Genomic DNA, 12,547 nt, shown 5'->3' on the forward strand with positions numbered 1-12,547 from the left:
CACGGTGGCTTCCTTAGGAATCAGTAGCGTTGACAGAGGAAAGAGGGTCCTCGTGATGGACTGGTCTGTTTGGGGTCACGTCAGTGCAGTGCAGAGTAGATATGTTGAAAGAAAGGATGCATGTCCAGGAGGAACAGCAATGGTGGATATGCCTCCCAAGGCCACCATCTTGTTTTTCGGAAAGCATGTTGACATTGTAGTACTATACCAGCTGCAAGTGGTGCATGGCCAGGAGGAACACGATGGAATACTTTTTATAGAAATAAATACAATATGATGTACACGGTCTCCGTTGTACATTCCTAAGTATCTCTCCCTTAGGAATCCAGCCTTCATGCACACCTTGGAAGCATGCTGTCCTGCTTCACCTCACTGTGCATTGCTGCATCGACAGGTCCCTAGGTGTGCTCTGTATACTTCTGCGGGGTGCACAGTGGGCCCGAGTGAGGGGTCATTGTGTCAGAGACATTTCACCATATCTAGGTGGGTTTCAATGTGCAAATGCCATGTAATACAGTGTTCTGATGACTACAGAGGGTCACCTGGCTGCCTGGCCCGGTCCTGAGAAGGAATAACCAGTGGGATGTAAACTCTGCAGAACTCATGTTCCATGTGTCCTCCTTTCCTCCACAGCTCATGGCTGCCTGGCCCAGTAACTTGTGTGATGTAAACTCTGCTGAACTCATGTTCCATGTGCCCTTCTTTCCTCCACAGCTCATGGCTGCCTGGCCCGGTCCTGAGAAGGAGTAACTAGTGTGATGTAAACTCTGCTGAACTCATGTTCCATGTGCCCTTCTTTCCTCCACAGCTCATGCGGTTTTTACAGCAGTTGGCAGAGAAGCTTAAAATAAACCAGGATGTTCTGACGGAGAGCCTGCAAGCTCAGTATGCCATGCTGCTGGAGAGAGCAGGGGAATTGGGCAAGGTCGACGCAGACTATCTCGGCGAGAGCAGGGCGCTCGTCTCCAGTCTCCAGAAGAAGGTGAGTGAGACCTCCCGCTCCAGCACTAGAAGGTGTGATCAATCCTGCCGGGACACCGTACTCGCTAGGGAGCACCTGCAAGGCAGAAGGAGGCATTTTGTTTTAAATTCAGCCTTGCACGAGGTTGCCATGACATTACACACTTCTACACAGCGTTCAAGTGCTTCTCTCTTTGGGCTGGGGCAGCTCACAGCAAGGGACGCTGCAATGGAAGGAGAGTGATAGCAGGCAGGCACCTTCTGCCCAGTGAAGAAGCCCTGCTGCTGCCCCGTCCAGGGGCCAGGCTCTTTGCCCTGATTCATGCAGCGGTGAGAAGGCCCGGGGACCCGGCTGGATCTAGGGTTCCAGAGCCTATGTCAGCCCATGCCTTGAACCCTGGAGGTCTATAATGGGGGCTGCTATTACCTGCCAATCATGGCAGCCCTCAGCCCATGCCCTGACCCCTAGAGGTCTATAATGGGGGCTGCCATTGCCTGCCAATCATGGCAGCCCTCAGCCCATGCCCTGACCCCTAGGGGTCTATAATGGGGGCTGCCATTGCCAGCCAATCATGGCAGCCCTCAGCCCATGCCTTGACCCCTAGAAGTCTATAATGGGGGCTGCCATTGCCTGCCAATCATGGCAGCCCTGAGCCCATGCCTTGAACCCTGGAGGTCTATAATGGGGGCTGCCATTGCCAGCCAATCATGGCAGCCCTCAGCCCATGCCTTGATCCCGGAGGACTATAATGGGGGCTGCCATTGCCAGCCAATCATGGCAGCCCTCAGCCCATGCCTTGATCCCGGAGGACTATAATGGGGGCTGCCATTGCCAGCCAATCATGGCAGCCCTCAGCCCATTCCCTGACCCCTAGAGGTCTATAATGGGGGCTGCCATTGCCTGCCAATCATGGCAGCCCTCAGCCCATGCCCTGACCCCTAGAGGTCTATAATGGGGGCTGCCATTGCCAGCCAATCATGGCAGCCCTCAGCCCATGCCTTGACCCCTAGAAGTCTATAATGGGGGCTGCCATTGCCTGCCAATCATGGCAGCCCTGAGCCCATGCCTTGAACCCCGGAGGTCTATAATGGGGGCTGCCATTGCCTGCCAATCATGGCAGCCCTGAGCCCATGCCTTGAACCCCGGAGGTCTATAATGGGGGCTGCCATTGCCTGCCAATCATGGCAGCCCTGAGCCCATGCCTTGAACCCCGGAGGTCTATAATGGGGGCTGCCATTGCCTGCCAATCATGGCAGCCGTCATTGCGCAACTGAACGCTACAGAATATGCTTACATGTTCCTGACATGGCACAAGTGGGCACCGTCTGAAAGAATAAAGGCACTCTTTGTGTTATCTCATTGGACTTCAGATTCACTGCATGGTTTAGTTTAGTTTATTATTTGTAGAGCGCGGCTAGCTCTGAGGTATCTGGGCGCTTGAATTTAGGAAAATGTTACAGAAAAACAGCAGATTGAGCCAAGGATTGTAGCCAGGGGTTACAATAACCAACATGAGTAAAGATACAAGTGTATGGTGCGGGAACCGCACCTATTTCTAGTTGAACACGCCATGCGTGGCGTCAGAATGAGGCGGATGCAGAGATGTGCACGGGAGGCCCTTTCTGTGATTTTGTTCAACCCCCGCATTCACAAGAAGGATGCTTGTGACTGGCCCTTTACTGTAGGCCAGCTGCACTGTGCTTGGTTCTAGCATCCACGTGGGTGCAGGCGCTGGGCCTGCGGCCAGCAGGAGGCCCCCAGCCCTGCAGCCATGCAGCTCCTTCCACCAGTGCCCTCTTCCACTGCATGCAGTTCCCCATGAAGAATCCGGGCTCGCTGGCGGTGCAGGCAAACAGCACCACCTGCCATGCGGCCCGATTGGTACCAGGCAAGGATGTGCTTAACAGGTGTGATGTGTAAGCAGGATTTTCACATCGGCATGTGTGTAGTCGGCGAAATCTCAGCCTTGCACACAGTCTCAAAGCACATGTGTGAATGTGTTTCTATAGCCATTGACGGCTTGTCACTGCGGACCTTTTCCCCTCCATATATTGGTGTTTTGTGAAGAGCTCGCATACGGGCAATTGCATCCAAAGCGCTAACACTTCAAATATACGGCCTAGACTTTTTGCAAGAACATTTCTGGGATTGCAACACCGAGGGGTTGAGTACATGTTGCTTATTTTAGTGCAGTCATGTGTGCGGCCTTATGTCAGTGGAGTCATGCTTGGGGCCTTATGTCAGTGGTGTCATGTTTGGGGCCTTATGTCAGTGCAGTCATACTTGGGGCCTTATGTCAGTGGAGTCATGTTTGGGGGCTTATGCCAGGGGAATCATGTTTGGGGCCTTATGTCAGTGGAGTCATGTGTGGGGCCTTATGTCAGTGGAGTCATGTGTGGTGTCTTATGTCAGTGGAGTCTTGTTTGGGGCCTTATGTCAGTGGAGTCTTGTCAGTGGAGTCATGTTTGGGGCCTTATGTCAGTGGAGACATGTGTGGGGCCTTATGTCAGTGGAGTCATGTTTGGGGCCTTATGTTAGTGGAGCCATGTGTGGGGCCTTATGTCAGTCGAGTCTTGTTTGGGGCCTTATGTCAGTGGAGTCATGTGTGGGGCCTTATGTCAGTGGAGTCAAGGTTGGGAGCTTATATCAGTGGAGTCTTGTTTGGGGTCTTATGTCAGTGGAGTCATGTTTGGGGCCTTATGTCAGTGGAGCCATGTGTGGGGCCTTATGTCAGTGGAGTCATGTGTGGGACCTTATGTCAGTGGAGTCATATTTGGGGCCTTATGTCAGTGGAGTCATATTTGGGGCCTTATGTCAGTGGAGTCATGTGTGGGGCCTTATGTCAGTGGAGTCTTGTTTTGGGCCTTATGTCAGTGGAGTCACGTATGGGGCCTTATGTCAGTGGAGTCATGTTTGGGGCCTTATGTCAGTGGAGTCATGCTTGGGGCCTTATGTCAGTGGAGTCATGTTTGGGGCCTTTGTCAGTGGAGTCATGTTTGGGGCCTTATGTCAGTGGAGTCATGTTTGGGGCCTTATGTCAGTGGAGTCTTGTTTGGGGCCTTATGTCAGTGGAGTCATGTTTGGGGCCTTATGTCAGTGGAGTCTTGTTTGGGGCCTTATGTCAGTGGAGTCATGTTTGGGGCCTTATGTCAGTGGAGTCATGCCTGGGACCGCTTTGTGTGCTTTCTCTTTCTGCTGTATGTTCGCTGGCTTCAGGTATCCTGATTTGACCGTGGCTGTTATATCTTCGCTGCTTAAAGTCTAGGGCCTCATTACGAGGAGGGCGGTAGGGGGTTAACGGCGCCGGTAAAGGTGCCGGAGCCGTTAACCCCTTACCACCCCATTACGAGGTCCGCTCGCGGGACCCGCTCAGGACGCCTGGTTTTACCAGACGTCCTTAGCGGGTCCCGTGAGCGGCCCAGCATGCTAACATCGAGCCCGTCATTAACGGGCCCGTTGTTAGCATGCTCCCCATTCCCATTGATCCCTATGGGAGCTCAAATGGGAATGGGGATGGACCGGGTCCGGGGTTCCCTGAATGGGGAAAAACCGGGCCCTCCAAGGTCGGAATGGCCCAGTATTTCCCCATTCAGGGAACCCAGACCCGGACCCTGGTTTGGGGGTAGCCATGGCCTTATTAAGGGCATGACTGCCTCCAACCTCGTAATGAGGCCCTCAATAATGATAATGCTAGTAATAAAGGAGGCTCCCTTCTTCAAACAGTGTTTCCTGCTCCTTGTAAGGAATAGCTTGGAGGGCAGGAGTGATTAAACACAAATACACTTGTAAAATGGCCATAGTTCATTGTGCAATGTGGGACCCTCACCTCAGGGTGCTTCAGAGGCTGCTCTGCTGTCAAATGAGGTGGTGATTTATCACCAAATCCACCAACCAGGACACTTACGGAATCACTCTTTTCAGACCTGACTACTGCCAAGAGGAATCGTGTAAGCCCTTGTGTCCTGGCTCTTAAATGTTGCCCTTAGCTGGAGACACTATGGTAAAGCTATTGGCCTGCAACCTTTGGCTCTCCAGATGTTTTGGACTACGCCTCCCTGCAGCCCTAGCCAGCATAGCTAATGGTGAGGGATATGATATGATATGATATGGCATTTGTAACGCGCCTATACACAAGTGTTTCAAGGATCACGGGAGTAATACTCCCAACATTTGGTGAGCCTATGGGAGTTGTAGTGCAAACTATCTAGGGAGGTGCAGGTTGCAGAGCAATGCTCTGTGGACTCCCCGATCATGAACTATCATGTTTAACAGCGGAGTAACGAACACATGAGTGGTGGCATTAGGTGAAGAAGTTGTCGGCTAAGCCATCACTGTTCATATTGACATTCCATCCGTGGGATATGGTGGGGACTAAAGAACATTATATCTATGGCACTTGATTACTTTCATATGACTCTGACAAGTTCCCTTTCCTCCAGATTTTCAGGAGGAGGCTCACTTTTGGAACGTACCGGATAAATGATGTAGAGCGGCTTAGAATGAATATATAAACGTGAGATCGACGGCATGCATCGCAGCTGCCATGCCCAGCACAGATTCTCTCTCTCGCTTGCTCTCGATCCCAACCTTCAAGTCCTTTTCTCTGCGTAGGACTCTCTCTCGCATTCTCCCGATCTCAACCTTCAAGTCCTTTTCTCTGCGGAGGACTCTCTCTCGCTTGCTCTCGATCCCAACCTTCAAGACCTTTTCTCTGCGGAGGACTCACTCTCGCTTGCTCTCGATCCCAACCTTCAAGTCCTTTTCTCTGTGGAGGACTCTCTCTCGCTTGCTCTCGATCCCAACCTTCAAGTCCTTTTCTCTGTGGAGGACTCTCTCGCGCTTGCTCTCGATCCCAACCTTCAAGTCCTTTTCTCTGCGAAGGACTCTCTCTCGCTTGCTCCCGATCCCAACTTTCAAGTCCTTTTTCTGCAGAGGACTCTCTCTCGCTTGCTCTTGATCCCAACCTTCAAGTCCTTTTCTCTGTGGAGGACTCTCTCGCGCTTGCTCTCGATCCCAACCTTCAAGTCCTTTTCTCTGCGAAGGACTCTCTCTCGCTTGCTCCCGATCCCAACTTTCAAGTCCTTTTCTCTGCGAAGGACTCTCTCTCGCTTGCTCCCGATCCCAACTTTCAAGTCCTTTTTCTGCGGAGGACTCTCTCTCGCATGCTCTCGATCCCAACCTTTGAGTCCTTTTCTCTGCGGAGGATTCTCTCTCGCTTGCTCTCGATCCCAACCTTCAAGTCCTTTTCTCTGCGGAGGACTCTCTCTCGCATGCTCTCGATCCCAACCTTCAAGACCCTTTCCCTGCGGAGGACTCTCTCTCGCTTCCTCCCGATCCCAACTTTCAAGTCCTTTCTCTGCAGAGGACTCTCTCTCGCATGCTCTCGATCCCAACCTTCAAGTCCTTTCTCTGCGGAGGACTTTCTCTCGCATGCTCTCGATCCCAACCTTCAAGTCCTTTTCTCTGCGGAGGACTCTCTCTCGCATGCTCTCGATCCCAACCTTCAAGTCCTTTTCTCTGCGGAGGACTCTCTCTCGCTTGCTCTCTATCCCAACCTTCAATTCCTTTTCTCGGCCGAGGACTCTTTCTCGCATGCTCTCGATCCCAACCTTTGAGTCCTTTTCTCTGCGGAGGATTCTCTCTCGCTTGCTCTCGATCCCAACCTTCAAGTCCTTTTCTCTGCGGAGGACTCTCTCTCGCATGCTCTCGATCCCAACCTTCAAGTCCTTTCTCTGCAGAGGACTCTCTTTCGCTTGCTCTCGATCCCAACCTTCAAGTCCTTTCTCTGTGGAGGACTTTCTCTCGCATGCTCTCGATCCCAACCTTCAAGTCCTTTCTCTGCGGAGGACTCTCTCTCGCTTGCTCTCGTTCCCAACCTTCAAGTCCTTTTCTCTGCGGAGGACTCTCTCTCTCTCGCATGCTCTCGATCCCAACCTTCAAGTCCTTTTCTCTGCAGAGGACTTTCTCTCGCTTGCTCTCGATCCCAACCTTCAAGTCCTTTTCTCTGCGTAGGACTCTCTCTCGCATTCTCCCGATCTCAACCTTCAAGTCCTTTTCTCTGCGGAGGACTCTCTCTCGCTTGCTCTCGATCCCAACCTTCAAGACCTTTTCTCTGCGGAGGACTCACTCTCGCTTGCTCTCGATCCCAACCTTCAAGTCCTTTTCTCTGTGGAGGACTCTCTCTCGCTTGCTCTCGATCCCAACCTTCAAGTCCTTTTCTCTGTGGAGGACTCTCTCGCGCTTGCTCTCGATCCCAACCTTCAAGTCCTTTTCTCTGCGAAGGACTCTCTCTCGCTTGCTCCCGATCCCAACTTTCAAGTCCTTTTTCTGCGGAGGACTCTCTCTCGCTTGCTCTTGATCCCAACTTTCAAGTCCTTTCTCTGCAGAGGACTCTCTCTCGCATGCTCTCGATCCCAACCTTCAAGTCCCTTTCCCTGCGGAGGACTCTCTCTCGCTTCCTCCCGATCCCAACTTTCAAGTCCTTTCTCTGCAGAGGACTCTCTTTTGCTTGCTCTCGATCCCAACCTTCAAGTCCTTTCTCTGCGGAGGACTTTCTCTCGCATGCTCTCGATCCCAACCTTCAAGTCCTTTTCTCTGCGGAGGACTCTCTCTCGCATGCTCTCGATCCCAACCTTCAAGTCCTTTTCTCTGCGGAGGACTCTCTCTCGCTTGCTCTCTATCCCAACCTTCAATTCCTTTTCTCGGCCGAGGACTCTTTCTCGCATGCTCTCGATCCCAACCTTTGAGTCCTTTTCTCTGCGGAGGATTCTCTCTCGCTTGCTCTCGATCCCAACCTTCAAGTCCTTTTCTCTGCGGAGGACTCTCTCTCGCATGCTCTCGATCCCAACCTTCAAGTCCTTTTCTCTGCGGAGGACTCTCTCTCGCATGCTCTCGATCCCAACCTTCAAGTCCTTTTCTCTGCGTAGGACTCTCTCTCGCTTGCTCTCGATCCCAACCTTCAAGTGCTTTTCTCTGCAGAGGACTCTCTCTCGCTTGCTCTCGATCCCAACCTTCAAGTCCTTTTCTCTGCGGAGGACTCTCTCTCGCTTGCTCTCTATCCCAACCTTCAATTCCTTTTCTCGGCCGAGGACTCTTTCTCGCATGCTCTCGATCCCAACCTTTGAGTCCTTTTCTCTGCGGAGGATTCTCTCTCGCTTGCTCTCGATCCCAACCTTCAAGTCCTTTTCTCTGCAGAGGACTCTCTCTCGCATGCTCTCGATCCCAACCTTCAAGTCCTTTTCTCTGCGGAGGACTCTCTCTCGCTTGCTCTCGATCGCAACCTTCAAGTGCTTTTCTCTGCGGAGGACTCTCTCTCGCTTGCTCTCGATCCCAACCTTCAAGTCCTTTTCTCTGTGGAGGACTCTCTCTTGCATGCTCTCAATCCCAACCTGCAAGTCCTTTTCTCTACAGAGGACTCGCTTGCTCTCGATCCCAACCTTCAAGTCCTTTACTCTGCGGAGGACTCTCTCTCGCTTGCTCTCAATCCCAACCTTCAAGTCATTTTCTCTGCGGAGGACTCTCTCTCGCATGCTCTCGATCCCATCCTTCAAGTCCTTTCTCTGCGGAGGACTCTCTCTCGCTTGCTCTCGTTCCCAACCTTCAAGTCCTTTTCTCTGCGGAGGACTCTCTCTCGCATGCTCTCGATCCCAACCTTTGAGTCCTTTTCTCTGCGGAGGATTCTCTCTCGCTTGCTCTCGATCCCAACCTTCAAGTCCTTTTCTCTGCGGAGGACTCTCTCTCGCATGCTCTCGATCCCAACCTTCAAGTCCCTTTCCCTGCGGAGGACTCTCTCTCGCTTCCTCCCGATCCCAACTTTCAAGTCCTTTCTCTGCAGAGGACTCTCTCTCGCATGCTCTCGATCCCAACCTTCAAGTCCTTTCTCTGCGGAGGACTTTCTCTCGCATGCTCTCGATCCCAACCTTCAAGTCCTTTTCTCTGCGGAGGACTCTCTCTCGCATGCTCTCGATCCCAACCTTCAAGTCCTTTTCTCTGCGGAGGACTCTCTCTCGCTTGCTCTCTATCCCAACCTTCAATTCCTTTTCTCGGCCGAGGACTCTTTCTCGCATGCTCTCGATCCCAACCTTTGAGTCCTTTTCTCTGCGGAGGATTCTCTCTCGCTTGCTCTCGATCCCAACCTTCAAGTCCTTTTCTCTGCGGAGGACTCTCTCTCGCATGCTCTCGATCCCAACCTTCAAGTCCTTTCTCTGCAGAGGACTCTCTTTCGCTTGCTCTCGATCCCAACCTTCAAGTCCTTTCTCTGTGGAGGACTTTCTCTCGCATGCTCTCGATCCCAACCTTCAAGTCCTTTCTCTGCGGAGGACTCTCTCTCGCTTGCTCTCGTTCCCAACCTTCAAGTCCTTTTCTCTGCGGAGGACTCTCTCTCTCTCGCATGCTCTCGATCCCAACCTTCAAGTCCTTTTCTCTGCAGAGGACTTTCTCTCGCTTGCTCTCGATCCCAACCTTCAAGTCCTTTTCTCTGCGTAGGACTCTCTCTCGCATTCTCCCGATCTCAACCTTCAAGTCCTTTTCTCTGCGGAGGACTCTCTCTCGCTTGCTCTCGATCCCAACCTTCAAGACCTTTTCTCTGCGGAGGACTCACTCTCGCTTGCTCTCGATCCCAACCTTCAAGTCCTTTTCTCTGTGGAGGACTCTCTCTCGCTTGCTCTCGATCCCAACCTTCAAGTCCTTTTCTCTGTGGAGGACTCTCTCGCGCTTGCTCTCGATCCCAACCTTCAAGTCCTTTTCTCTGCGAAGGACTCTCTCTCGCTTGCTCCCGATCCCAACTTTCAAGTCCTTTTTCTGCAGAGGACTCTCTCTCGCTTGCTCTTGATCCCAACTTTCAAGTCCTTTCTCTGCAGAGGACTCTCTCTCGCATGCTCTCGATCCCAACCTTCAAGTCCCTTTCCCTGCGGAGGACTCTCTCTCGCTTCCTCCCGATCCCAACTTTCAAGTCCTTTCTCTGCAGAGGACTCTCTCTCGCATGCTCTCGATCCCAACCTTCAAGTCCTTTCTCTGCGGAGGACTTTCTCTCGCATGCTCTCGATCCCAACCTTCAAGTCCTTTTCTCTGCGGAGGACTCTCTCTCGCATGCTCTCGATCCCAACCTTCAAGTCCTTTTCTCTGCGGAGGACTCTCTCTCGCTTGCTCTCTATCCCAACCTTCAATTCCTTTTCTCGGCCGAGGACTCTTTCTCGCATGCTCTCGATCCCAACCTTTGAGTCCTTTTCTCTGCGGAGGATTCTCTCTCGCTTGCTCTCGATCCCAACCTTCAAGTCCTTTTCTCTGCGGAGGACTCTCTCTCGCATGCTCTCGATCCCAACCTTCAAGTCCTTTCTCTGCAGAGGACTCTCTTTCGCTTGCTCTCGATCCCAACCTTCAAGTCCTTTCTCTGTGGAGGACTTTCTCTCGCATGCTCTCGATCCCAACCTTCAAGTCCTTTCTCTGCGGAGGACTCTCTCTCGCTTGCTCTCGTTCCCAACCTTCAAGTCCTTTTCTCTGCGGAGGACTCTCTCTCTCTCGCATGCTCTCGATCCCAACCTTCAAGTCCTTTTCTCTGCAGAGGACTTTCTCTCGCTTGCTCTCGATCCCAACCTTCAAGTCCTTTTCTCTGCGTAGGACTCTCTCTCGCATTCTCCCGATCTCAACCTTCAAGTCCTTTTCTCTGCGGAGGACTCTCTCTCGCTTGCTCTCGATCCCAACCTTCAAGACCTTTTCTCTGCGGAGGACTCACTCTCGCTTGCTCTCGATCCCAACCTTCAAGTCCTTTTCTCTGTGGAGGACTCTCTCTCGCTTGCTCTCGATCCCAACCTTCAAGTCCTTTTCTCTGTGGAGGACTCTCTCGCGCTTGCTCTCGATCCCAACCTTCAAGTCCTTTTCTCTGCGAAGGACTCTCTCTCGCTTGCTCCCGATCCCAACTTTCAAGTCCTTTTTCTGCGGAGGACTCTCTCTCGCTTGCTCTTGATCCCAACTTTCAAGTCCTTTCTCTGCAGAGGACTCTCTCTCGCATGCTCTCGATCCCAACCTTCAAGTCCCTTTCCCTGCGGAGGACTCTCTCTCGCTTCCTCCCGATCCCAACTTTCAAGTCCTTTCTCTGCAGAGGACTCTCTTTTGCTTGCTCTCGATCCCAACCTTCAAGTCCTTTCTCTGCGGAGGACTTTCTCTCGCATGCTCTCGATCCCAACCTTCAAGTCCTTTTCTCTGCGGAGGACTCTCTCTCGCATGCTCTCGATCCCAACCTTCAAGTCCTTTTCTCTGCGGAGGACTCTCTCTCGCTTGCTCTCTATCCCAACCTTCAATTCCTTTTCTCGGCCGAGGACTCTTTCTCGCATGCTCTCGATCCCAACCTTTGAGTCCTTTTCTCTGCGGAGGATTCTCTCTCGCTTGCTCTCGATCCCAACCTTCAAGTCCTTTTCTCTGCGGAGGACTCTCTCTCGCATGCTCTCGATCCCAACCTTCAAGTCCTTTTCTCTGCGGAGGACTCTCTCTCGCATGCTCTCGATCCCAACCTTCAAGTCCTTTTCTCTGCGTAGGACTCTCTCTCGCTTGCTCTCGATCCCAACCTTCAAGTGCTTTTCTCTGCAGAGGACTCTCTCTCGCTTGCTCTCGATCCCAACCTTCAAGTCCTTTTCTCTGCGGAGGACTCTCTCTCGCTTGCTCTCTATCCCAACCTTCAATTCCTTTTCTCGGCCGAGGACTCTTTCTCGCATGCTCTCGATCCCAACCTTTGAGTCCTTTTCTCTGCGGAGGATTCTCTCTCGCTTGCTCTCGATCCCAACCTTCAAGTCCTTTTCTCTGCAGAGGACTCTCTCTCGCATGCTCTCGATCCCAACCTTCAAGTCCTTTTCTCTGCGGAGGACTCTCTCTCGCTTGCTCTCGATCGCAACCTTCAAGTGCTTTTCTCTGCGGAGGACTCTCTCTCGCTTGCTCTCGATCCCAACCTTCAAGTCCTTTTCTCTGTGGAGGACTCTCTCTTGCATGCTCTCAATCCCAACCTGCAAGTCCTTTTCTCTACAGAGGACTCGCTTGCTCTCGATCCCAACCTTCAAGTCCTTTACTCTGCGGAGGACTCTCTCTCGCTTGCTCTCAATCCCAACCTTCAAGTCATTTTCTCTGCGGAGGACTCTCTCTCGCATGCTCTCGATCCCATCCTTCAAGTCCTTTCTCTGCGGAGGACTCTCTCTCGCTTGCTCTCGTTCCCAACCTTCAAGTCCTTTTCTCTGCGGAGGACTCTCTCTCGCATGCTCTCGATCCCAACCTTTGAGTCCTTTTCTCTGCGGAGGATTCTCTCTCGCTTGCTCTCGATCCCAACCTTCAAGTCCTTTTCTCTGCGGAGGACTCTCTCTCGCATGCTCTCGATCCCAACCTTCAAGTCCCTTTCCCTGCGGAGGACTCTCTCTCGCTTGCTCTCTATCCCAACCTTCAATTCCTTTTCTCGGCCGAGGACTCTTTCTCGCATGCTCTCGATCCCAACCTTTGAGTCCTTTTCTCTGCGGAGGATTCTCTCTCGCTTGCTCTCGATCCCAACCTTCAAGTCCTTTTCTCTGCGGAGGACTCTCTCTCGCATGCTCTCGATCCCAACCTTCAAGT

General features: G+C 52.4%; 1 protein-coding gene across 1 annotated transcript in view; it reads left to right on the plus strand.

The window, feature by feature from the left end:
- Window positions 1-12,547, plus strand: part of LOC138527133 (coiled-coil domain-containing protein 170-like) — a 482,640-nt gene that overhangs the window by 310,128 nt on the left and 159,965 nt on the right. The window contains exon 10 of the mRNA XM_069638221.1: window positions 809-982. Within this exon, the coding sequence (XP_069494322.1) occupies window positions 809-982 (174 nt within the window). The remainder of the gene's footprint in view (window positions 1-808; window positions 983-12,547) is intronic.

Source organism: Ambystoma mexicanum, chromosome 14, assembly GCF_040938575.1.
Source record: "Ambystoma mexicanum isolate Mex_15411 chromosome 14, UKY_AmexF1_1, whole genome shotgun sequence".
Classification (NCBI taxonomy): domain Eukaryota; kingdom Metazoa; phylum Chordata; class Amphibia; order Caudata; family Ambystomatidae; genus Ambystoma; species Ambystoma mexicanum.